The 27,781-nt window shown below is 42.2% G+C and overlaps 1 protein-coding gene across 3 annotated transcripts; it reads left to right on the top strand.

Annotated features, from left to right (window-relative positions):
• Nucleotides 1-728: 728 nt before the first annotated feature.
• Nucleotides 729-27,781, top strand: LOC311053855 (transcriptional regulator QRICH1-like). 3 transcript variants are annotated; one of them, XM_084069591.1, is made up of 14 exons: nucleotides 729-864; nucleotides 4,499-4,799; nucleotides 5,443-5,502; nucleotides 6,493-6,621; nucleotides 7,940-8,191; nucleotides 9,677-9,862; nucleotides 12,569-12,907; nucleotides 14,143-14,329; nucleotides 15,457-15,611; nucleotides 17,158-17,272; nucleotides 18,402-18,510; nucleotides 19,084-19,232; nucleotides 21,641-21,725; nucleotides 24,274-27,781. In XM_084069591.1, exons 2-14 carry the CDS (start codon nucleotides 4,542-4,544, stop codon nucleotides 24,464-24,466), a joined length of 2,217 nt encoding a protein of 738 aa, XP_083925717.1. In that variant the 5' UTR covers nucleotides 729-864; nucleotides 4,499-4,541; the 3' UTR covers nucleotides 24,467-27,781. The 3 variants fall into 3 exon arrangements, with proteins under 3 accessions (XP_083925717.1, XP_083925715.1, XP_083925716.1); XM_084069589.1 differs by having other exon boundaries at nucleotides 21,635-21,725; XM_084069590.1 differs by having other exon boundaries at nucleotides 823-917; nucleotides 21,635-21,725.

Raw genomic sequence — 27,781 nt, 5'->3', positions numbered from 1 at the left:
GTGTCTCTGGGATGTGTGGGAGGATTTAAGGTGGACTGAAAACAACACGGACCCACTAACAACCCCAATCACATTTTACTATGCAATTCCCCTTTAAGAGAGTCCAGACTGTCGCGATAGCTAGAGGTCGTACTCAGTGTTGCCAGGTTTTGCGGGACAAACAAGCAACCAGGCCTATGAAAACAAGCCCAAAAAAGCGAGCCCGTCGCCTTTGATCATCATACTAACTGTACATTGGCTATTTGAAAATAGAGGAACTACAGATCTGCTATTTCCCCCCAAAAAATCTTGAAGACAATGTGAGAAAATGTGCAATGTATGTTTTGAAACATTTTAACGACCCTGGGGTCCCTGGCATAAAATATTTTCAGAAGGGGGTCCGTGGACAAATACATATACATTTGGGCGGTCCTTGGCTTGAAAATGTTTGAGAACCACTGGTTTATAAACAACACTAGGAAACAAGAGCAAAATAAGCAACTACACTTTAGAAACAAGGAGAAAAAAAAACACATAACCCGCAACTAGCAATAATATTTTATAAGCAACTTTACAGAAAATGGCAACCCTGGTCGTACTCTCGCGTGAGTTAGCAGCAGAGTGCCGAAACGCCCGCTCATTGGTCAAGCGCGTGCCGTTGGTTGTAAGATGGCGCCGAGCAAAATATGAGTGGTGAAAGAAAGGAGAAAAAAAACAAAAACATTGAGAGGCATAATAACGCAAAAATAATAACGATAAACCAAAGAATAAAGCACGCGCTGAGGACCGTCAGCGGTGTGTCGGAGGGTCAATAGACGCAGCTTTGCGGGCATTGCAGCGGCTCTGTCTGGGCGGGCCGGGACCTCCATAACCTCGCCAGAGGAGGTAAGCTAACGGAGGAGCGGCAAGCTAGCGTCAATAAAACCACTGCACTTCCGGTATGAGGCCTTCACAATAAGATGCTTTTGCGGTACTGTGTCTTTGTAGTAATATAATGTCAAAGACCCCCCCCCCCCCCCGCAATTGATATGGATTTGATTAATATGTATTTGATTGACTTATTCAAAATAAAACGTGTGTACTGTACTGTGTTTGTAGCAGTTCTCAAGCTTTTTCATGTTAAAGGTGTAGTGAAATGAAAAATATGTTTTTCACACTTTTAGAGCATATCCGTGGTCATCATATGGGTATACCTAACAATAGATGCCAAAAAAAATGAAAAAAAAACATTTTTGTGTATTTTTACATCTAAAGCCCCTAAAAAGCCAATCTTAATTACTTCCTGTAAACGAAAACGTGCTGCGTGATGACATAATACAGCCTTCATGAATATAAATGAATCTTGATTACATGCACCTGTTTGATTCCCATAGCTGCACGTTCTTCAAACACAGCTGATTTTAATTACAGAGATACTCCGTTTTGAATCTCATTGAAGATGAGTGTATTACTCATTTTAAACTTCATCTGCACACTAAAATATGTATCTGAAAACATTATAGGTTAGAAATAAGCCAGGTAGTAGCAAACGTGCTTCACTGGCCGTCTCTCTCTCACTTGTAAACAAACACTAGCCGTGTGCCAGCACGGCTGAAGTGATTGAGATCCAACGTCCCATAGCCTGAAGGGATGGGACCTTCTGATTGGTTTAGAGTCGTTGAGCCGACGTTTTGGGCTGAACCTTCAAAATAAAATGACCGAAAATGTCACTTCAGTGCGTCTTTAAGGACCCCCAAATTTATATACGTTATATATTTGGCCACGGAATCCCACCTGAAAATGTTTTGTGCCAGGGACCCCCAGGAGAGAAGATATGTGTTAATAATTCAAAATTATTTAAAAAATGGCTATACGTTTTCGATATTTTTTGTGCCACGCTGCAAAGCTTGTAGATCTGCTATAAATGATTGTGATGCTGTATTAACATGTTTTGCTGTGGACCCACTGGTACCCCCCAAAGACCCCTGAGGGTCCCTGGACCCCACTTTGAGAATCAATGCTTTATAGCATTTTATCAAAGACCCGCCCCCAAATTGATATGTTAATGGGGGGCCAAGGACCCCCATTTGAAAATGCTTTTTTGCCAGGGACCCCATTAGAGAAGATTTGTTAAGATATCAAAACAAAACAAATTCTTGAGAATAGCAGATCTACAAATTCACAATGGTATCAATTTATAGATCAGCTATTTTTGATTAGCCTAAAAAAATCTAATTAGAGGGCTATACAAGTATTAAAACTGCTAATCATATTGTTGGGGACCCCCTGGATTCCCCTCAAGGACCATGCAGGGGTCCCCGGATGGATCCCACTTTGAGAACCAGTGTTAAATAATACCAAATATTATATTGAGAAGGGCAGTGTAGATTTTATATATTATTTTATATAATATCATATATCAGGGGTCTTCAACGTTTTCAGGCCAATGACCCCCTAGCTGAGAGAGAGAGATGAAGCAGGGACCCCCTCTATATTTTATAAAATTGTGTTTCAGATTAAACTTTTTTTTGTTTTCTTGGTCTGCTCTTTTTTCCCTCTACGCCTCTTTGCCAAAAATAGCCGATCTACAAGCTCACAACGCCTCGCAGCGCGAGGCGTTGTGAGCTTGTAGATCTGCTATTTTTGGCTCTAGTTCTCCTCAGAAAAGGGATGTTAGGGTTCAAGTGGTTAAGGTAAAAAAAAGAAAAAAAAATCATAACAAAGATTTGGCAGACCCCCTGTAGTAACTCTGAGGACCCCCTAGGGGTCCTGGACCCCCTGTTGAAGACCACTGCCTTATATTATAAAGGGCAGTGTAGATTTCACCAGGGCTTACATGTCGCAAACAGATTGTCTTTTTCAAAGCGTTTTAATAAAGTGGGTAAATAAACGGTACATTTTGTATCAGTGGTTTTTATTGTCACAGTGAAACAGCTCAACTTCCGGTGTGACTGTACCTTCACTAAAGGCGCCTTGACGCAGCCGCTTAGCGCGGTAGCTAGCTAGCCGATGCTAACCAATAAGCTACTATGTATTGGGTGGGAATGGAGAAAATATAACAGACACAGAGATATATAATAATGTACTTGCTGTCGGTGTACCGACATTACATAGCAGTCACGTCTTCTTATATTCCTTTTTGTTCACATATATAAATAATAATCCATAAACTGTCGTAATGCGAGCTCTCTTTGTGCGACCGACTGTCAACACTTTATTATTATGATCAGATGTTTAGTTTCTTTGTAAACCAAACGGCTGCTGCAACATGCTAGCAGTTTAGCGTTAGCTCTGTTCCCCTGCTATAGCTTGTTATGGTGTAAGCAGTTGCCAGTAACATAACATTGGTGAGCACAGGGTCTTTGTTTTAGTATGTGTTAAACGACCACAGTGACATGTTGTCCTGCAGCCTCCAGACTGAGGCACACACACACAGTGGCAGTTTAGATTTGGAATGAAACCGCGCTTTGCCCCGCAGCCAGCTCCTTTAACACACACACCAGAGTTAACCCTTTCATACTGCTATCTGTCACTGCAGTGGTGGCCAGTAGAGAGGGTACAAAAATGGGATGTATTTGTACACTACCCCTAACCCATACTGCTCTCTGTCGTTGTTGCCAGTGGGGCATGATATTGATTGATTGAATACTTTATTTAGAAAAGACATGGAAACAGTACATAGAAGTACAATTTACAATACAGGGTCCTCTAAACTGGATTGCTCATAAAAGCACAATGGCTTATTTAACATGAGACCCCCATGCACTCAAATCATGATGACATTATGAAAACAGACAAATATACACTACTATGCAGAGCGTCATACAATCAGCTTACAGGTTACTGGTATGAAAAACAAGACATATGTTCAATAGACAGTTCGAGGAGGGGGGGTCCTAAGTTAAGACTTTGACAGGGGGGCCAGTTTGGAATTGCAGCCTCCTGAAGGTGTTTTTTTAGGGTAGTTTTGAAAGTGAGTAGGGGTTTACACGCCTTTACTCCTTTAGGTAGGGCATTCCACATTTTTGTTGTATAGCATGAGAAAGAGCTAGTTCATTCCCTTGTTTGTACCAAATCTGGGTTGAACATGATCAGTGGAGCTGCCTCTGGTGTTATGATTATGGACTTCATTTACGTTTTTTAAGTATTTTGACAGGTACATGGGTATCGCAATGTTGTGATAGTAAAACCTCTCGGCCTTAAGCCCATGATGACCCGCCTATTCCAACACACTTTGCTAGTCTGGGATGGCTCGGATTTGATGGTAAATGACTGAGGCCATCAAATCCGAGCCAAATTGTTGATGACATGTATTATTGTGTAAAAATTGTATGCAATGTTGATGAATTGAATATGAATACATAGAACCACAATGGATTGGAAACAAGTGCCCAGGACTTTTTTTTGTGTGAGCCTTAAGCTTTGACAAGGCCACAGGAAAATTGTGCTGCTGATAGTCATAAACGTCGTGAAATCATGACATTGTCTTAAGATGTTTTTTAGGGGGTGAAATTGACAGAATTCTCCCCTTTTTTCATAGATTCCCCACACACACACACACAAGAGTGTAGCTTTTGCCAGATATGAACAATTCCCTGGATGCCTCCGTCTCCTATGAGGAGCTGGTAAGGCAGAAAGCCCGGAGCATCCCCCAGCACCGCATGAAGGAATTCCTGGAGTCCCTGGCCAACAAGGGTCCGTCAGATGCTCTGCAGGAGTTCAGCCAACAAGGCGGAGATCCTACAACCACCACCACTACCATGGTGTACCAGCCAGAGAACAACTGCATCTACACTGACAGCACCGAGGTCGCAGGCTCACTGCTGGAGCTGGCCTGTCCGGTAAGTCTTTGCATTATTAAGCATAGATTATAGACTTCCATTCATTTGTACAGGGAATTGAGATCATATATATTAGAGTTGCGATGGTTAATGAAACTTTTCAATTATAAGAATTGCCAATAATAATAACATAATTGATGTACAGTATCATTATTTTGTATTCTTAAATGCACTAGCAAAAAATATGGTGTTGCTATTGTTGCGCGTTAGTGTTGTACAACAAAGTATAAGATAGAGCTTAAGTGCTTAATCAGACTAATTTATTTAATTATGAGAAATCAATTCCAAAATGTAAAAAGAGTAGAAAGAAAATAATCAATAGTTGCAGCCCTGTTACATATAGCGTGGGTAAAAAATACCCATTGTCTTCTGTGTATTTCTCCTGCCAAATTCAGAAGTGTGACGTCCGTGACATCCAATTTCATACGTCACATCATCGTCGGGTGTACGCCCGAACAACGCTGGACAAGCGTACACTAGTTAATTTCACTGGAGAAATACACAGAAGACATAGTGTGTATTTCCCCACCCCCACACTATATTTATATTGGAACAATCGGGGTTTATGATCAAAAGGATGTGTTGATGCGTTTGTCTGTAATTCAGGTGCAGGTCTTTAAGGTTGTGTGTGTCTGTAATGCAGGTCCAGGTGTCCGCAGCTCAACAGCAACAGCATCACTCTGAGCAACACATCCAAGTACAGGTTGGTGTCGCCCACCATTCCTTCACCTATTACTGCAGTCCTCACGTTCTCTTTTAGGCTCAGCGCAAAGCTCACAGACTAAATTCCGTACAGCCGAAACCAAACATCAGAATAATATATCACAACGTCATAATGTAATTGTGGTGTCCACCATGTATGTGACACACCAAGGTAATTGATAGAAGAAGGTACCGTTGTTACTAGTCCACGGGCCAGTCGGGCGCCATTGACGCCCATGGGAGGCAAACTGGATCCTAAAGTTCTGTGAAATACATTGGAGTCATTGAGAGGCGGGCAGCTGGACCAGCTTGTGAACAAACACTATTTCTGAACGAATTTGTCCTTTTTCAGTTAATCGGTTCAGGAATATAAAAGAAGGCATATCACAGATGGTTTTGTAATCACTGTTTTTTCGACTTTTCTTTGCTTAATTTTATGGAGGCATTTGGTATCGGTGTTTCCCCTATATGCATTAAGCAGTGGCGGGCCACTTTATTTTTACAGAAAAAATATATATCAGTGCTCAAATGCATTGATATAATGCTCAAATGCTCTCAGGCAGGACGCCATCTGTGCCATCACTAGTTGTTGATGTGTGACTGACTGATTTGTATACTTTTGTCTATACTTTTGTCTAATAAAAGTATATTTTCCTAAATCTGGAGACAATTCATATGTAAACTATACAAATTATTATTGTGCACATGTACTACATAATAGTATAAGACTTTGTGTTTGAGCATAAATATGCATTTTGAGAACCCAAAATGTTTTTTCGCGTGCGCGCGTTCTAGCAGTATTGCAAAATTCGGTTGTCACGCTGTCAGTGATCGACAGTCTCGCGATACTTTGGCAAACGTTCAGAAAGGTACAGTACTTTGTGCGCTTTCTATACAAATCCAGAAACTGGAAATGCAGTGGATGTAGTGGAAAAGAGTCATCATATGACTGTCTCGGTTTTAACCACTGTCCTCCCCACCCCCCCACCAGGTGCAGATCCAGGGCCAGCAGCAGGGCCAGATTTTCCAGGTGCCCTCTGGGTCCCACCAGCAGCTCCAGGGTGTGACCACCGCACAGCTCATCCAACATGGAGACCTTACAGAGGAGCAGCACCAACAGGTTAGGGCCGTAATCACCATCGTGACATTGTAGTTGACCATCCTCCTATAATTCGACAACGCTCTTGTCTGTGCGGTGAGCCCAAAATCTCTTCTGCCCGGTTCTCCTCAGTGGTTGGAGCAATTGATCTGAATTTGCACACAGACATTGAGCATTACCATGCGCACGGAACACCGAAGGCCGTTTTTCGCTTTCCCCAAATGTCAGCTGTTTATTAGCGTTTTTGTGTTCGCTGGCTCCCGGGTTGCCAAATCATGTGCGCATATCCCCCCGCGGGTATGGTCTAGTTCATGGGTTCTCAAACTTTTCAGCCCGCGACCCCAAAATAATGCGAGGCCATTGATCAGTTGACTCGTGACCCCACCTAACCCTGGAGGTAATTATATGCACATAAACTTGCACGTTCGGTGCATTTGTAATGTATTAAAATGGTAAAATGTACTATTTGTAATCATTTGTAGATTGTATTTCAATCCATTCTGTTGAATTAAAAACAAAACAAACAATGTTTTTTTTTTTTTTTTTGTTAATGACCCAAAATAATTTTGCGACCCCACCGTCAGTGTCCCGGGACCCCAACTTTTGGAACCCCTGGTCTAGTTAGTATAATTATAGGCTCTATTTACAGCAGCCATATTGGAAAGAAATTGCGCTTCTTCCTGCCTTACTTCCTTCACAGGTCTTACCAATTGTACTAAATTAAGGCTCTTGTTCCATTTAGTGTAGCACAGATGTTCTCAAACGTTTTCAATTTCAAGGACCCCCATAACTCTTGAGTTACACAGCCCATAAGGGGCCATTTGGAACCTCCTCAAGGAACCACGAGGGTACCTGGACCACACTTTGAGACCCACTGGTGTAGCAGAGTGTTTCCAGTGAGCCAACATGCACAATGTCAGCACCCTGACTCTGTTTGACCAGAATGGAACAGAGCCTCGATTAGTATCATATAATTGGTGAGACCTGTGAAGGAAGTAAGGAAGAGGCCCAATTTATTTTCCAATATGACTGCTGTGACAGGCTTAGTTAATGAACCGTTGTGTGGTTTAATCTGAACCACGTTCCTCCGATGTCTCTCTCTCTCTCTCTCTCTCTCTCTCTCTCTCTCTCTCTCTCTCTCTCTCTCTCTCTCTCTCTCTCTCTCTCTCTCTCTCTCTCTCTCTCTCTCTCTCTCTCTCTCTCTCTCTCTCTCTCTCTCTCTCTCTCTCTCTCTCTCTCTCTCTCTCTCTCTCTCTCTCTCTCTCTCTCTCTCTCTCTCTCTCTCTCTCTCTCTCTCTCTCTCTCTCTCTCTCTCTCTCTCTCTCTCTCTCTCTCTCAGCTGCAAGCTCAGCTGGTGGCGGCCGTGGCCGGAGGGCAGCAGATCCAGATCCAGACAGTAGGGGCGCTGTCCCCAAGCCAGCATCAGCAGCAGCAGCAGCAGCAGGACAACGGCGAGCGGAGGGTGGTCGCCATGTCCCAAGGGGCAGGGGGGGTGCTCCAACCTGCCAAGAAGCGCAAAGTGGACATGCCCATCACCGTGTCCTACGCTCTGCCTGGACAGCAGATGGCGACGGTCCTGGCCATCCCTCAGGTAGTTACTATCATGACGTTTTTAGTTCATGATTAAAGGTGTAGTAAGTGATATGCTTTGTTAAAATAAGTGTTGAATAGATCTATATTTTAATAGTAAGCATTGCTATAGAGTGTTTGTACCGTATCAGGGTTCCCCATCTCTCCAGCTCTTTAGTAAACCGAAAATGCATTTTCAGGTCGGGATACTAATTTTATCCAACCAGGAGTTTATCCTGTATACAGCCTACAGATTAAACAAGTGAAATTGGAGGTGATGACAGGAATACATGAGCAGACAAAATAGGAAATGGTACAGTTTAAAATTGAAGCTGATAAATGGGTACTCTGATTGGCTGAAATTGGCATCCCACCTGAAATTGTTATGATGTTTCTGGAGAGAGCTGGAGAGACAGGGAGATCCCTGTTACTGAACAAACACTCTATAGACCAATTATTTGTTTACAAACATTGAGACTGGACGCACAGGTGACTGCTTCATGTAATCAATTCCCAACAGATCCCCAAACCTGCTGTTTTGGGGTGAGCTTGTTTCAGTTCATTCAACCTCCTCTGTGTGTAGGACAGTGGGGTGCGCCCTGGCGACACATATATATACTTCATCGCGCAACGGTATAGCGCACCGAGAACAGCTGACATACAAGCTCACAACCGCGTCACGGATGCGACCGCTGTGAGCTTGGAGATCTGCTATTCTCGGCCGTTCTCTGCGCGCGACACCTTCGCGGGACGGAGCATAAATTAGTCTTGACGGGCTGCAGCTGCGCGAGCCAAGCAGGTTCTGATGCCATGATCATAAAGCGCTCCCTCCGTTCCTATGACAGCCACTGGAGGTGGAGTTTTGAGGACAACTGCTTTGAATTGTTATTATTGTTTACACACAACAGAAACCAAGGATTATATATTTCAAGAGCGAGAGATCACAGTAAAAATCCTAAGCATTCTTCCTCCACACTGGGAGAAAAGCAGCATCTGAAAGTGTGATGGGATGCATTTTTACACGTGAGACTGTGACCACTTTTACATTGCATCTTATGAGCGGTGGGGTTCTTTTGCTGCCTACCTGCGTGCGCATACTGTTTCGTATCAGTGTGACGTCGTCTGTTAAGGCGCCTATAGCAATTATTACTATTGGAATATAAATGTTTAACTTTTTAACTTTAACATTTTGATTTGTGATTTTGGCATGGAACGTTGGAACATAAAAATTCAAATAAAATACTTTTTGATGGTCATAACTTATACAAATCCTTTCACTGAAATATGCAAATAATTACGTGACAATAATCAATCTAATAATCAAAATAATATAGACATGTAATGTACATGTAATGTACTTTCGGAAAGTAGATTAACTATTTTCGCTATTTAAAAAAAAAATCCTGAACATTTCTGAAATGTTTTCAATAGGAAACAATTCTGACAATTCTGCAGAATAATTGTGATTAGCTGTATGATGTGATGATTGTGACATGCATCCCCTCAGGGCCAGGGCCAGCAGCAGAGCTACGTGTCATTGCGTCCAGACCTTCTGACGGTGGACAGCTCTCACCTGTACAGCGCCACGGGCACCATCACCAGTCCCACCGGAGAGACCTGGACCATCCCCGTCTACTCCGCTCCGGCCGGGTCGGGCGGCCGCGACCAGGTCACACACATCGCCATCCCACAGGTTAGGTTTGGCTGTCGAAAATTCGGTTCCGAATCAATCCACATTGCCGGATCCTTTAGGGTTTTAACGATTCTGGTTCCTTAAAGCGGCAGTATGTAACTTTTTTTAAATGAGTAAAATGTAATTTTGTCTAATCTGTATGGTAGAGTATGTTAATACAATATAACATATACAATTGGGGTGGTTGTATTTTGCCTCCCTGCTCTGCTATTGAAACATTTAGATTGTGTCAAAGGTCATGTCTCAGCTAGACACAGGATATGACCAAGATAAAATGTATCCCCTGTCCTGAAAATACTGATGTTTAAATTGTCCCTGTAAACTTGTCTAAATGTTACATCATTAATTTTTAACAATTAATGATGTAACATTTAGTCAAGTTCACAGCCTTGGCTCTATCTCAGGTACTAGCAATATACACAGTTTGTAGTAATAGTAAATACTATTTACTTCACTTACTTTACTTACTAAACCTAAAGGCTGACATTTTTACCACTGAGCTAATTGACCCCTTATCGGACAACATCACACTTAACTGATAAGAACCAGTATGTGCGCACAGGCCGGCACCAAAAGAACCCGACCGCTCATAAGATGCAGTGGAAAAATGCATCCCATCAAACTTTCAGATGCCGTTTTCCTCCCAGTGTGGAGGAAGGAGGCTTGGGATGTGTACTGTTATCTCTCCCTCTTGAAATATATAATCCTTGGTTTCTGTTGTGTGTAAACAATAATAGCGCTCCCTATGATCACGGCAGCAGAGCCTGTTACCTCACGCAGCTGCAGCCCCTCAAGCCTAATTTATGCTCCGTCGCGCGAAGTTGTCGCAGGTACTACCAATATACACAGTTCACAGTATAACTGACATACAAGCTCACAACGGTCGCATCCAGGACGCTTTTAGTGCTTGTATGTCAGTTATTCTCGGCGCGCAACACCGTTGCGTAAGGACGTATATATGTCTCGCTAGGGAGCGCCTCACCAGCCAACACACATGAGGAGGTTGAATGAACTGAAACCAGTGATCCCCAATCTGTTGGGGATCTGTTGGGAATTGATTACGGTACATGAAACCGGCACCTGAACGTGCAGTCTCAATGTTTGTAAACAAATAAGTGAGCCTCTATAAAGCCTTATTATTTTATTTAAAAAAATATATTATAATGTTTAGACTGGTGATAGGTTCTTGGCTTACCTATGATCCTAGATTACTGAGGCACTGCACTGTCTCTATGCATTTGATGTATTACCTTGTGTTTACCTTGTTTACTGTGTAAGTCAGTCTGCTAAATGCCTAAATTGTAAATTGTAGAAATTGTAGAACCTGCCTTCAAAGTGGTACTTTCAGGCAGTGCCACTTGTCAACCAGTAGGTGTCCTACCAGTACAGCCCACAGGATGTAAGTGTCTCAATAGAAGAGCTGGGAGACCAAATACAACCAATATTGTATTAACATACTCTGCCATACAGATTGGAATAACATTCACCCCAAATAAAGTGACATAGTGTAAATAGCTTTAGAGCTTAAAAAGAATGAAGATATTTGTTGTCTAAACCAGGGGTCTTCAACAGGGGGTCCGGGACCCCTAGAGGGTCCTCAGAGATACTGCAGGGGGGCCAACCTTTAACCACCTTTAACCCTAGCATCCCTATTCTGGGGGGGAACATTAGCCGAAAATAGCCAATCTACAAGCTCACAACGCGAGACGTGTTGTGAGCTTGCAGATTGGCTATTTTCGGCGAACAGATTCAGTGTACATGGAAAAAAGAGCAGAGCAAGTACAGAGCCAAAGGTCAAGTTTACAAATATTGAGGGTTTAAGTGGTTAAATGTCTGAAAACACACATTTTACATGAATCCAATATGTAGTGGGGGTCCCTGCTTCATCTCTCTCTCAGCTAAGGGGTCCTTGACCTGAACATTTTTGAAGACCCCTGGTGTTATCATTTAACCGTTAAGGAAATGAGTTCCCAAAAAAACACGCTATTTACCTATAAAAAAAATAAAAATACACCGTTTATTTCCCCCGCATAATATAATGCGCTATTTACACATAAAAAATAATGTACCTTGCATGCACGGGTGCTGTGGTTAAAGTGCCTGACTAGCCGACCTGCTGCAGTGATAACCCAATGCAAAAACAGGCTAAATCCATCGCTGATTGCCAATTGCAATGTATGTGCAAAACACGGAACTGAGTCGTCGTTCACCCGTTCGGGACAATTAGTGGCTGTTGTTGTCGTGAACACATGCAGACACTTTTTTTTTAATGTTTGGTTGTGCTCGGGTGTTGTGCTCTGAAAATAGCCGATCCACAAGCTCACAACACGTCGCAGCGTCGATGCGGTGGAGTCCCCAAGACTCCGGCCAGTCCCCAAGACTCCACCGCGTCATTTAGTTTAGCTGCCAGGTTGTTTGCTGTGTGTCTGTCGGACATACTCTGTGTCAATAAGACGGCTGATTTCACATTCCACTCCTCGTACTCTTCTTTTTGTGTTTACTAGCGTTAGCATAATGGAAGTCACGTATGGTTGCGGGTGTAGACTTAGCCCTTCAAAGTAAAATGTTTTTTATTTTTTTAAACGGTTTGCCATTAGCCGTTAGTGTTAACCGGTTGCCAATTTCTTAACGGTTAACGGGTAACGGTTACCGGCTGGCCATCCCTAGTCCTAACGATACCTCTCCCTACCCCCCCCCCCCATGCAGGAGGCGTACGGGACGATGCAGACCCACCACGTGGCCGTGGAGCAGAACGACAAGCACACGCTCAAGATGGTGTCCAACCAGAGCCAGACGGCGCAGGCCGTCTCCAGCATCACCAACTCCGTGGTAGGGGTGATGGGAGGGGGCCAGGGCCAGGAGGAGGTGGTCCACACGCTGGCCGGCAACACGCTGTTCCACGGCGCCCAGCTGATGAACGGCAACATCCACATCCCCGTGGCGGTGCAGGGCTACCCCAACGCCACGCAGTCCCTCATCTGGGACCCCCAGCAGCAGGTGCTGCACACGCAGGGGCTGCCGGGCCACGACACACAGCAGCTACAGGTGATTTTTCATGTTATGATGGTGACATAGTGGTTCTCAACTTGTGGGCCGCAAGGGGTTAAACCAAAATGGGTTAACAGATACTTTTTGGTTAAAACAGCAAGTCTGTTAAAAAGTTAAAGCTCTATATTGTGATAGTAATCATAGCTATAGAATGTCTGTTAGTAATGGGGGGTCACCTGAAAATAAGTTTTTAGGTGGGTTGCCAATTTCATCATTGTTTCATATAGTGTTCCAGATCCAATTTTGTCTGCTTGTTTATTTATTTTATCACTTCCGATTTCGCTTTCTTATCCTGTATCCTGTATGAGAGCTCTCTTCTGATTGAATAACATTGATATACTGACCTCAAAATGTATTTTCTGTTTACTAAAGAGCTGGGGAGACAGGGAGACAGACTCCTGTTACTGAACAAACACTCTATAGTAGGGATGTCCGATATTATCGGCCTCCCGATATTATCGGCCGATATTAGCATAAAAATTGATATCGGGAAAATATCGGTATCGGTTTTTGAAAAAAAAAAAATGTTTTTTTTTTTTGTTTGTTTTTTTGCTTTATAAATAAGTTACAGGAGTTCTTACTGTATATGGTGTGTGTGATATGGAATTTGAGCTTACCCTAATCACAATAATCCCCGCATATATCGGTATCGGTTGATATCGGTATCGGTAATTAAGAGTTGGACAATATCGGTATATCGGTTATCGGTAAAAAAGCCAATATCGGACAACCCTACTCTATAGCAATGATTACTATCACAATATAGAGCTATTTAACACTTATTTTAACAAACAAATATCCCTTACACCATTGGTTCCCAAAGTGGGGTCCGGGGACCCGCAGGGGTCCATGAGGGGGTTCCAGGGGGTCCCCAGATAAATGATGGATAGTTAAGAACCAAATGGACCCTTATGTGGTTATAACTCTGAGAGTGTAGAAATGGAACCAAATGGGTCGATTTGGTTTCATTTGTACACTCTCACAATTATGGTGGTTCGTGGTCTAATGCAGGGGTTCTCAAAGTGGGGTCCAGGGACCCCCATGGCCCTACATATAAAGTATATACCAGCTATTTTCAAAACATCTTGACATTCTTTGAAAATGTCTGAATATTTTTGAAAATGTACATTAATTTAGACGTCCTTGACATGAAAATGTTTGGGAACCACTGGCTTACACTACCTTTTTGAATGGTAAAACGGCAGTAACTTGTAGCATTACTGTGTGTGCAGGGCCAGACGGTAACGGTATCGGGGGAGGTGGACGGTCAGGTTCAGCAGCATCAGGTCCAGGTTCAGGAGTTACTGCTGCCTGCCTCCCTGAAGCCAGAGGAGGGTCTGGAGGTCTGGAGGATCTGGGCCCAGAGGAAGAACGCTGAGCTGGACAAGGATGAGAAGAACAAACTGGCTCCCATTGGACGTGAGTAGACAACGGACAGACAGACACAGTCACAAAAACACATACTGTAAAATCCTTCTCCTGCCATCATGCTTAATGCCTTAATGGTCGGTGGAAAGTTGATTTACTCAAGTATTGAGTATTCTTTAGGTATTTTTTCTTAATTTGAGTGTGTTACTTTTATCGATACTGTATACTTCTACTCTAATCTCAGAGGCAAATAATTGTACTTTTTACAATTATTTGAAAAACTCTAGCTGTAAATTTAGATTATTACATAACGTACATTGACCAATTAAGACCTATTTTATGCTTAGTTTATTTGAAATTAGACGATCTACAAGCTCATGATGCGTCATGATGTAACATGTCGTGAGCTTGTAGAACAGCAATTTTCAAAGGATTTTGACAAATTCTTTTGACAACGTTTTGAAAAAGGGACGTTTCTACAAAAATGAGTACTCTTAGTTTGGTATATTTTGATGGCATTACCTTTGCACTTTTACTAAAGTAAAATTATGAACACAGGACCTTTTACATTCAACATTGTTGTTAATTACTTAAGTTAAAACCACAGTACATCTTCCACCACTTGTTAAAGCATTGGTTCTCAAACTTGTTCATGTCAAGGACCCCCAAATTGACACTTATTGCCTCAGGGACCCCGATAAGAGAAGATTTGTACGGCTCTAACAGTGATTCTCAACTGTTTTAATTTCAAGGACCCCCAGTTTGACATGCATTAGGGCTACGGACCCCCATTTAAAGGCATTTCTATCTCTGGGACCCCAATTTATATTGTAAAATTTAACTCTGAGAGTGTACAAATGGAACCAAATGGACGGGTCCATTTGGTTCCATTTGTACACTCTCAGAGTTACACACCCATAAGGGTCCATTTGGTTCCTAACTGTCCATCATTTAGCTGGGGACCCCCTGGAACTCCCTCAAGGACACCTGGGGGTCCCCGGACCCCACTTTGAAAAGCAATGTGTTAAAGCACACACCTCTCTCTTTCTCTCTCTCTCTGTCTCTCTGTGTCTCTTTCTCTCTGTCTCTCTCTGTCTCTCTCTCTCTCTCTGTGTGTGTGTGTGTGTGTGTGTGTGTGTGTGTGTGTGTGTGTGTGTTGGTGTGTGGTATGCGTCCAGGCCGCCAGGCGCTGCGTTTCAGGGAGGACTTGGTGTCGTGTGCGGTGGCCGAGCTGAGCATGGCTCTGTCCCTGATGACCCAGGAGGCCCGGGGCCTGGAGGGAGAGAGCTACGACGCTGACGTCCTCTATTACGTCTTCCTCTGCATACAGAAAGTATGTTACATCCAGCTGTCTTCTCTTTACCAGAGCCCCCCCGACCCATGACCAGTGTTGATTTCGTCGACTAAAACTATGACGAAAAATGTTTGTCGACTACCTTTTTTCACTGACGAAAACTAAATAAAAACGAAATTTGTACGGCTATGATGACTAAAACTATGACTAAATATGTTGACAATTTCGTCAACAAATAAAAACTAGACTAAAACGTAGTGGAGAAGAGATCCAGTAGAACTAAAAGACAAGTCATTTTATGTTTGGTTGCACTCGGGTGTTGCGCTCTGAAAATAGCCGATCTACAAGCTCACAGCGCGTCGCGCTGCGACGCGTTGTGAGCTTGTAGATCGGCTATTTTCAGCATGCAACCAAGTGTAAAATCAGCCATTACAACGCCATCAAGGCACCGCCAAAATACATTTTAGTCGACTAAATCAACTGTAGATTTAGTCGACTAAAACTAAATGGAATTTTATTCAAGAGACTATAACTAAAATCAACACTGCCGATGACCAGTGTTGGGTAACGTTACTTTTAAAACAGGATTGCTGCCATTAAAAAGTATTCCGTTTTGTTACAGGATTACCTTCTGAGAAAAATTATTATTTTTGCGTTAGCGACGATTAAACCCCCCCTGCAAGGAAGTTTGGTAAACATAAAATCAATCGAGTGCAGCCTACCGGAGTGACCGCCAGTGTTGTGGAGCTGTGCTGGGCTTCACCAAGGCTTTCACCAATAAATCCAAAAATAGTGTGAATACTTCCACGGCCGTATTAAAGGGCAATCTCTCTGTCTTCTCCTCTGCCGTGTCGCCCACGTGCAACAAATGAATGTAAACAAGACCAGCAATACCGTGAGCTGTGGGTCACACCAAAAGTGGTGACCCATTGAATACGGTAGAATGATTACGCAATCACCACAGATTGCAAGGCATCGGCAGGTGGCAGGTGGCAGCCCCACAGCTGTGGGACAATCTCCCCTCCTCCACATCAGATCTGCTCAGTCCATCCAGATCTTTAAGACCTTACTTAAAACTCACCTCTTCTCTCTGGCCTTTAACCACATCCAATCATAAATGTTCCTGTTTTAACTCTTATCTAATCGTTTCCCTACCCTCTGTATAAACCTACATAGGTGTAATTATACAACATACAACATGCTATGCGTTTTACACTTCATTATGTGTTGTTTTTTTTGTGTTCTTTTTTTGATTTGATGTATTGTTCCTTTCTTTTTTCTGCTTTTACCTGTGCAGCACTTCGGTCAACTAAGGTTGTATAAAAATGTGCTATATAAATAAAGTTTGATTGATTAATTGAACTAAGTAACCAAGTACCCTAATTGCAAAACTAACACGTTAGGTCACTCCGTTACCCCAAAAAGTATTCCGTTACAGTAACGTCATTACTTGTAACACCGCTATCCCAAACACTGCCGATGACAGAGTTTTGGGTCTGACCCCGATTTTTTTTTGAGAGTCGTGTAGTCAACCGATAACTGACGTTTTGTTTTGATGTTATGTGTTCTCTCCCTCTCTCTCCAGTATCTATTTGATAACAGTCGTGTGGACGACGTTTTCTCAGACCCATACTACGCCCGCTTCTGTCACAGTCTGCACCAGATACTGGAGCCATGGAGGCCTTCTGTCCATCCCCTAGGTCAGTCCTTCTCTACCTTTTTTCACTTGAACCGACCCCACAGTTTGATATGCATTTATGGTTTAGGCCACGGACCCCCATTTCATACAGAATTATAACAGAATGTTTGTTCATAAGCTTGTCCGCCCGCCCAGGCTCTCATGTACCATGACTTCAGTGCATTGCGTTCCATTGAACTTCCATCCAGTTTGCCAGGGGATGTTTTTTAGGGTCCTTGGCCTTAGCTGAGAGAGAGATGAAGCAGGGACCCCCCACTACATATTATATAACTTTGTGTTGCAGATTAAACTTTTTCATAGATTTGGTTTCATGTTCATGTGTGTTTTCAGACATTTAAACACTTAAAACCCTCAGTACTTTGAGGGTTGACCTTTGACTCTTGTACTTGGTCTGCTCTTTTTTTACGCACTACACCAAACCTCTTCACCGAAAATAGCCGATCTACAAGCTGTGTTGTGCCCCCCCCCTGTAGTAAGTCTGAGGACCCCCTAGCGGTCCCGGACCCCTTATTGAAGACCCCTGCGCTAGGCCATGGTGTAGATTCTACAGTTTTTGAGGAGTTTGACACCCCCCTGTGTGTAGAATGTGTCTTTACCTTCTCAGCAGTGGTGGAAAGTAACTAAGTAAATTTACTCAAGTACTGTACTTAAGTAAAATTTTGAGGTATTTGTACTTCACTTGAGTATTTCCAATTTCCAATACTTTTACTTCTACTCCACTACATCTCAGAGGCAAATATTGTACTGTTACTCCACTATATTTATTTGAAAACTTTAGTTACCAGGTACTAGTTACTTTTCAGATATAAATTATGATATAATGAAACATACATTAACCACTTTAAACCTATTTTATGCATAGGCTATTTGAAAATAGCAGATCCATGCGACGCGTTGTGAGCTTGTAGATCGGCTATTTTCAAATATTTAGTACTTTTACTTTTGGTACTTTAAGTACATTTTGATGCCAATACTTTTGTACTTTTACTCAAGTACATTTTTTATTCTGGACTTTTACTTGTAACAGAGTATTTCTATATTGCAGTATTGGTACTTTTACTTGAGTAAAGAATTTGAGTACTTTTTCCACCACTGGTCATGTGACTGATGTAGTTACTTTACTCTCACAGGGTACGTCATCCCCAGTCACGTGACTGAAGAGATGTTGTGGGAATGTAAACAACTGGGAGCCCACTCCCCCTCCACGCTACTCACCACTCTGATGTTCTTCAACACCAAGTGAGTTCCACACAAACATGCACAACATACATATCACTGTTACTTACCTACTTCCATGTCAGGTGTCATTCCTGTATACCAGTGGTTCTCAAACGTTTTCATTGTCAAGGACCCCCAAATAGATATGTATTTTTTGGACCCCCCATCTGAAAATATTTTGAGCGAGGTGACCCCCATAAAAGATGATTTGTGGGGTTAATAAATAAATAAAAAATTGCCTATGCTCCTTATTTAAAAAAGGGAGTCTTGCACACTGCCTTCACTTGCAGCAAAGGACGTTTAATGCAGATACAACGTTTCGGTCGCTCTGAAGGCATGCCTGATGAAGGTCAGAGCGACCGAAACATTTTATCTGCATTAAACTTTCTTTGCTGTGTGCAGGACTCCCCTTTTTTTGCTTTTCTCAAGTTCATTAGTCCTACGCACCTGTCCATTTCAGTTGGTGTGCAAAACAACTTTTTCTACTAAGTTTATGACATATTTAAAAACATTTTTTAAATGCCCTGGAACCCCCCCCTCACATTCCCTCATCCAACTTAACTCATCAGTGTCCGACGGTCTCCTCGTCTCCAGGTATTTCCACCTGCGGACGGTAGAGCAGCATCTGAAGGTGGCCTTCTCCAAAGTGCTGAGACACACCAGGAAGAGCCCCAACAACCCCAAAGATAAGAGCACCAGCATCCGATACCTGAAGGCCTCAGAGAGGTTCATCGGACAGAAGGGTGAGCTATAGGTGTCCTCGTGGTTGGTGCTGGCATGTGAGGCTTGTGGTGGGTGGTAAAGGGCAAAGATAATGTCTGCTGTCAGGCAGAAACCTTGTATGTCCAAAATATTAACTTTTCAGGAAATGTAAAAAAAAAGAAGAACCTGTGCTGAAAATGGATATTTAGTCACAAGCTCTTGTTCACACATTGAGGGCCAAACACGAGAATTTGCACGTGTTTGCAAAAATGTTTTTCCACAAGGGGCGCTCTAACACAATTTAGGAATCATCCTAGGTCCCTGTAAAATGGAATGGACGGACGGATGTGAATCCATGATGTGAATGGATGTACCCTGTTTTAAAAAACCTCTGGCACTTGATGTGTTAAAAAACCTCTGGCACTTGATATGTTAATACATTTCATTCGTTCAATATTTCATAAAACCCACAATCAGAATGAAATGCTATTTTTGCAGATTGTTTATTGTTGTTTATTGTTTATTGAATGGATCCCCATTAGATGACGCCAAAGCGACAGCTAGTCTTCCTGGGGTCCATATAAGATGCATACAAAAATAAAAAATGGAAAATACATAATTACATTGCATTACATTATACAAAAATTAAATACAACACAAGATTAAGATTCCGGTCATGTGGTCTGCTGCAACAAGTGTGTCTTTAACTCTATTTTGAAGGATAATTTATTTTGTACAAGATGAATGTGAGATGGTAACAAATTCCAGAAGGATATATCTCTATTTATAACTGTATGTTTGAGTAGATTAGTTGATTGATTGATTGATTGAAATTTTTATTAGGCAAAAGAATGTAAAACAACACAGTTACATTTATAATGCTTTTGTCTAAAAGTTCTTGGGGCAGGAAGTGTTAAAAGGCCACGGCTGGCATTCCTGGTGAAATAATTGTGTGTGTTGTTTGATTTTAATAACTGTTTGCAAAAATAATCCGGTGTTTGATTTAAAATAATGTTCCTGAAGAACATAAGGAGACTACAGGCCAGTTTTTGTTCGACAGATAACCAGGACAGGCGTGTATGCATATATGCGATATTAGTGCGTGATGAACAATGAAGTGCCAGTCTGGCAGCTCTGTTCTGAACAAGTTGCAATTTGTTCAGATCCGACTTAGTTGCCGCTGACCATATGACAGGACAGTAGTGAAGATGACAAAACACCAGAGACTGAATGACTTGACCCATGATAGTGGGTGTCAAGTAGGTGGAGCACTTCCTGACCATCGCTATGCCTCTTCCCATTTTTGTTATAATGCTATCAATATGTTCAGACCATGACAGTTGACTGTCCAATAAAACACCAAGTAGTTTTGTCTTTTTTACCTGTTCTATAGGGATTCCTGACATAGATAGATTCAGCTGAGGGTCACCAATAAGCACAAACCTGGAGCCAAAAACAATACTCTTTGTTTTGGTGACATTCAGGGCTAGTTTGTTATTTTTAACCCATTTTTAAGATCAAGGCTAGGCAGTTTTATTTGTACAGCACATTTCAACAACACGACAATTCAATGTGCAATGTACACAGAACATCAAGCAAAGGAAACAATTATACAAGGGGCGGCCATAGCTGAGTGGTTAGTGAGCCCGCCTAGGGAGCCTGGTTGCCCCAGGTTCGATTCCAGGCCAGGTCAGCATATGTGTCGATGAAATGAAATTTGTCCCTGAGCAAGACTCTTAACCCCTAATTGCTCATAGGTTCTCATTGGAAACAAGACGCAAGGACTTTCATGTACGACCTGTTAAAAGGAATGATCCTTATACAATGACACTAGGATGCATAAAACTAAATAAGTAAATGATAACAGACACAGTTACAGTGCAGAAGAGAAAGGACAAACAAAAGTAACTCAATCATAGGCAGCGTCAAACAGAAAAAAAACTTCAATGTATTTTGGCAGGCCTCGATGGCGTCGTAATGGCTGATTTTACACTTGGATGCATACTGAAAATAGCACATCTACAAGCTCAAACGCGACGCGTTGTGAGCTTGTAGATCATCTATTTTCAGAGCGCAACACCCGAGCGCAACCAAACATAAAATGACTCGTCTTTTAGTTCTACTGGATCTCTTCTCCACTAGTCACTCACTTAACATTTTAGTCTAGTTTTTATTTGTTATTTTGTTAAATTGTCAATACATTTAGTCATAGTTTTAGTTATCATAGCTTCGTTTTAGTTAGTTTTCGTCAGTAAAAAAAGGTAGTCGACGGACACTTTTCGTCATAGCTTTAGTCGACGAAATCAACACTGCCACAAACCAACCACACCCTACCACCTCAGTCATATAGACTCTGTTATGCTGTAAAGTCCATGAAGACGCCCGTTTTGAAGTGTCGTAGCGTTGCTAATTGATGGCGTCTCTAAACGTTTATTTTTCGTAGTGACAGATGACATGTACGCTGAGCAGCAGGAGGACCCAGAGAACCCTCTGCGATGTCCCATCAAGCTCTACGACTTCTACCTCTTCAAATGGTAAACGCAAGGATGTCTTTACCTTTTTGAAAATGTTCGTTAAATTTGGTTAACCCATTGAGACCGGGAATGCATATCTGTGTAATTCTTTTAGTAATTTTTTTTATTTATTTTTAATTTGTGGCAAAATCTTGGATTATTTATTTTTTTAATAGCCAACGAAAAAAATCTAAAATGACACAGAGATGCTTTCTCGGTTTTAATGGGTTAAAGTATACTTTAGTTTAATTTACTGTATACTGTACACTGTTATGTATGTTTGTACTGTATGTATATGTATGTGTGTGTGTATGTATATGTATATATAACGGTGGGACCTCCCTGAAACCGTTGCAGAACGTTGCAAAGTTGCAGCGGTCTGAATGATTGCTGGTGACCGCATGCTGGCTCATTGAGTCGCAAGTGATTCCACTTGTCCAATCACAAGCAACAAGTTCCAATGCAATTCTGATTGATCACATTGCTGACATTAATCTGACCATTGTAATGTTCTAACATGTTTTGTCCCTCCCCCTCATCTCTCTTTCTCTCTCTCTCACACACACACACACACACACACACACACACACACATACAAACAAACACACAGTCTATCGTGAGTCATCTTTTTTTATAGCACCCACCTGCCTGTGAGAGTGTAGCCCTAGCTATTCAATATTTTATTAGTATGAGTATAAAATATGATTTTATATAATATAATAACAATATGATATAAAGGCTAACGTGCTATGAAATGATAAACAATCTCGTCTCTAGTATACAAGGTCCAGTTTTAGGGACGGCTTAGTCTCACAAGCCAGACTGTTGCCTCCCACGATTTTCATTTTCCGTCATACAGTCTGGAGCAACGGAAGCTCAGAGAATGATAAAGTGCATGTGACGCTTCCTTCCCACTTCTGTTTCGTCTTTAGAGTTGCGCAAATGTATCCGAATAGAAATCAAAATCATATAAGCATACCGTATATAGCTTGCTGCTTAGCAGAATTATTATTATTTGTTTTATGTAAAGATATTCTAAGATATATCTTCGTGAACGGAAATGACAAAAATATGACAGCTTCTTGTCTTGGATTTCGGGAGGTGTAATTCCAGACTCTATATAGCATTCGGAGATAGTGGAATAGTTGTCTGGCTACGCAAGCCAAGGGACAGCCATAGAGTTATAATATATCTAGAGGGCGGATTGCCCCACCCCCAGCTATTAATTTCTATGAAAGTTGCTTAGTGGTGTTTGAAGCACCCGGAAGTCTGCCAAAAGTTTAAAATTAGGTCCATTGGGTGTAATAGAATCTGTCTGCAGGAAGTACCAACATTGGGTCGAAAAGGCGTAGCCATGGAGTTATGAGCAGGCGCATAAAACGGTAGATGCACGCGCAGTAGCATTTTAAATGCGGAAGTGTTCATTCTCAGATTTACCACCAGGCGACGGCCGCTTTACTGTTCTACCGCGGCTCTGGGGGCTTGGGGACAGCCCATCTGTCTGCTGTTTATATCCCATATCCCGGAGGGACTGTGACCACTCTGTTGCTGTGGAAACGGCAGTCACTCGTTACGTCGTAGCGTGGCTTGTGGATATGGACTGTCTAGTTTTAAAACGTCACAAAGGGATTCTGTTGCATGTAGTCGCAAATCGTTGGTGCAGACTTGCTTTAGGGTAGTATCGATAGTGAGTCAGTAGGCGTGCAGTTTGTGAACGGAGCCACACAAATCACCACGCCATGTTCAGTTCACCAACCATTATGTTCAACCTTTGTTCACAGTGTGTTCGTTTAAACATTTAAACCCTCTAATCTTAGTAAAAATGTACCAGAGTTACGATGTACTTGGACGCGTTGCGGCCAGTTGTGAGCTTGTAGATCGGTGATTTTGGGGCGAATGTTACACGTTGAGGTGCAACAGTTAATCGAACGTATCGATCATGATTTTCAATCAAATAATCAAATAGATTTTGGTTCAACATGTCTTTTTCTCAGTCAACGTTAATAAAGAAAATACCAATAATAGCCATTTTCTGTGTTTTTGCATGACACCGCTGTGTAAGCGGTTATCGATTTAGTTGATTATTTAAAAAATCACACCCAGTGTGAAGTGAGCGGTGTTATTTAGAAACAACAGTGGTCATTAAGTGATGGAAGCTCACTTAAAAAAAAATGAATTTTTGAAGTGCGTGGTGATATTTATAGGTTATTATTTCATCATGCGTCTCGCTAGCCAATCAAAGCAAAGGGTCTGAATAGAGTCAGCCAATCACGGTACGGCGAAAAGGGGGTGAATAGAGTCAGCCAATCACAGTACAGGGAAAGACGAATTCCCAACCCCACTTATAGGAGCGGCTACACCGCTCAAAAACATATTCAAATTTTTCACGTAAATTTGTTGATATATGATAAAAATAAAATAAAAAAACTATCAAAAACAAATTTGATACAAAGCTCTTCTCGATTTTTAATCGCTTAAAACGATAGCTAAAGAAAACCAGTCGATAGTTACAGCCCTACTGACGTACATCTTCTGCCTCTCTCCCCCTGTTTTGTTTTCTTCGTTCCAGTCCGCAGAGCGCCAAAGGGCGCAACGACACCTTCTACCTGACCCCCGAGCCCGTGGTGGCCCCCAACAGCCCCATCTGGTACTCCACCCAGCCCATCCCCCGGGAGCAGCTGGAGCATATGCTGGCTCGCATCCTGGTGGTCCGGGAGATCCAAGAGACCCTCGCCATGATGTCGGCGGCAAACTTGCACTAGCTGCCGCCGGACGGAGCGAAAAGGAGCAGAAAAGAAACAATAAAGACTTAATTTATGCTCTGTCGAACGGACAAGAGAATGGCCGAGAATAGCAGACCTACAAGCTCACAAGGCGTCGGAGATATACGGCGCGTTGTGAGCTTGTAGGTCTGCGATTTTCGGCGACAAAGTGTGATTCGGGCTCAAGCGGACTACGTTCATCCTCCTTCCCTCTGGTTCCCTAAGCTCTGGTCCATAGAGTTCTCCTTAACGCTATGCGGCCGTACTGTGTGTTTTCCTCATTGAACCGGTGTCTACACTTCAGTAGAATAAACAATATACTTTTGCTACAAAAACAAAGACAATCTTTGATTGTTGAAAGCCTATTCTCTGCGGTGGGAAGACTCTCTTTTGGCCTGGTAGTCGGTGTTGATTTTGTCAACTACAACTATGACGAAAAAAAACTAAGCTATGATGACTAAAACTAAGACTACATATATTGTCAATTTCGTCAACAAATAAAAACTAGACTAAAATGTTAGTGAGAGACTAGTGGAGAAGAGATCCAGTAGAACTAAAAGACAAGGCATTTTATGTTTGGTTGCGTACGGGTGTTGCGCTCTGGAAATAGCTGATCTACAAGCTCACAACGCGTCGCAGCGCGACTCATTGTGTAAAATGGATCCACCAGATGGAGATGCTTTTATTCAATCAAGATCTGGTCAATAGTAAAATGCCATTGTCCGGATCTAAAAGTGATTATCCGGTAATAAAAGTGTCTCCGTCTGGTATGATATAGTTTATTTTCTGGCCAAAAAGTGGATTTTACACAAAAGGTGGTGTTCAAACTCATACTTGTTGGGGGCTTTTTTCCCCCAACAAGTATGAGTGGCTGAATGTATATTGTTAATTTTTTACTAAAGAGTAGACGTCTTGCACCCTTTCTATAAGGAAAACACACTCATACTCTGTGGAGAACTCCTAACGCTGAGGACCGGAGCTACCTTGGTCCCATCGTCCCCCTTCAGCTCATCCTCTTGTTTGCAAGGATGTCGGTAGCTTTCCATTCTGTCACGTCTCCGTCGCATCCAACGCATCAAGGGATGCATGTATCTGTTTATAGTCGCCATTATACGTATCTATCTGCACATCTGAAGACAGTGACTGTACATAACATACACAGCCCACATGCAGATGACATGTTTTGACGTAATAATCTTCCGACCCCACCTGCACATATTTTCTATAGTTTGTTTTTGCCAAAGGACGTAGTGTCTAATCTTTTTTTATTGGACCTGAACTCTTAATTTAAAATGTTATTTTTTTAAACCGTTGGTTCTCCTGCCAATAGGCTATGGAATAATTGTACATTTTCATTGCTTTTTTTTGTTGTTTTTGTTTTGTAATCTGTAATATATATGTATATGTGTATATGGTATATATAGGTTGGCCAGGGTTGACCTGCTCCATGCTGTTTTTTTCATGTATTCTGGTTATATATACGTATATCTGCCTGTTTTCCTGCCAAACCTCCCCTCATCTCTGCCTTTCTCATGCGCATTTCAAAACCAGAACAAGACCACCGTTGTATTTAGCCTGGACAGATGGGATACTTCAGTACCTCGCTCTATCGTCTATCTCAGTGATTTTCAATCTTTTCAGGCAGCGACCACCCCCCCCCAAAATAATCATATTTGAACTGGGGACCCCCCAAAGTAATCATATTTGAACTGCGGACCCCCCCCCCACCACCACCCTGACAAGCACTTGGAATTGTAGGAGTTGAGGCATTACATTTAGTTTGACTCGGATCCACAGATAAATATTGTGAAAATAGCTGATCTACAAGCTCACAATGCGAGGCGTTGTGAGCTTGTAGATCGGCTATTTTCAAAAATGTTCTTTCTTATTTTATTTGACAATTTGGCCAATGTTTGACCAGCTCTTATATATGTATAGTTTGTTGATTACTTTTAACACAGTAATGGTATTTTCTTGTTTTAGGTCTTACATTTTCACTTCGCTGTCATCTAGGGACCCCCCCGGCTGAGAACCACTGCTCTATCTCAGTGGTTCTCAAACATTTTCATGTCACGGACCGCCAAATCGACATGTATTTGGCAGTGGACCCCCATTTGAAAAGATTTTGTGCCGGGACCGCCATAAGAGAAGATTAAAGAAAAAAGAAAAAAAAGATCTATTAACTCGCACTGTATCGCATCGTGACACGTTGTGAGCTTTTAGATTGGCTATTTTTGAATAGCTGTTGCTGGGGACCCCCTGGAACAAGGACCCCTGATGGTCCCCGAAGCCCACGTTGAGAAACAGTGGTCTTTCTCTTAATTTCACATTGGAGATTCATTTACATATCGTTGCTGTCGGGTGGCTCAACCGTGTAGTCATTACTACACAATTAGAAATGTTTCGGAAAATCTCTCCACATATTAGCTGCAGATGCCAGACTTGCATACAAAACTTCCTCTTCGCATGTTTTGACAATAGCAGCTAGGAAGTTGCACAGCTTGTGGAACTGTACAAAAACTCAATAGCAAAAATAGTCGATCTAGAATAGCTTGTAGATCTGCTATTTTTGCTACTTTGGTGTGACACTGTGGTATGACAAAGTAGGCATTCATTTACGAAATATGGAGATACAAGGTTTCTGCCCGACAGCAACAATTTGGAAAGTAAACCTTGGACCCATTGGACGTACGTAAGCCTGATTTATACTCAGTGGTACCACGGTGTCCAGTGGCAAAAAAATGTGCAGATCTCCAAAAGCTCACAACTCGATGCGTTGTGAGCTTTTTCGTTGTGCTATTTTCGCCGAAGGACACTGTCATTATGACCACGTATAAATGAGGCATTATAGGCCGGCTCAGATCAGCAGCATGGAATACATTCAGTGTCTAAATCATGTTATAATAATAATTCTGGACTTTTCCATTCAGCATAATAACTACCCAACAACGTGCAGCTCCTTGCAACACTGAGGATGACCAACAGAGAGAGCACTTCTGCTGTATCCTTTCTCTCCCCTCTTTCTCTTTCTCTCCAGAATGCATCACCAAACCCCAGGACCCCCCCTCCCCCCGCCCCCAATCCATTGTATCATAAATGTTTGTATTACACAACCAATGAAAGAGACTCTTGACAAAGTGGCATAGCCCTTATTGTTATATAATGTATAATACTCACAGCTCCTTCATGTACTGTAAGGCGTTTCAGTCATATAAGGAGAATGGCAGTGCCTGATATGTGTTTTTGAAAACATGACCTTTTTGTACAGCCACTATAACCACGTGTCCTTGCCTTTCTAGCAAGTCCACTCTATCT

The sequence above is a fragment of the Gymnoscopelus microlampas genome, assembly GCF_963454915.1.
Source record: "Gymnoscopelus microlampas genome assembly, chromosome: 10".
NCBI classification, from domain to species: Eukaryota; Metazoa; Chordata; class Actinopteri; order Myctophiformes; family Myctophidae; genus Gymnoscopelus; species Gymnoscopelus microlampas.
The sequence above is the reverse complement of the archived record's forward strand: the minus strand, read 5'-3'. Positions and strand labels throughout refer to the sequence as shown.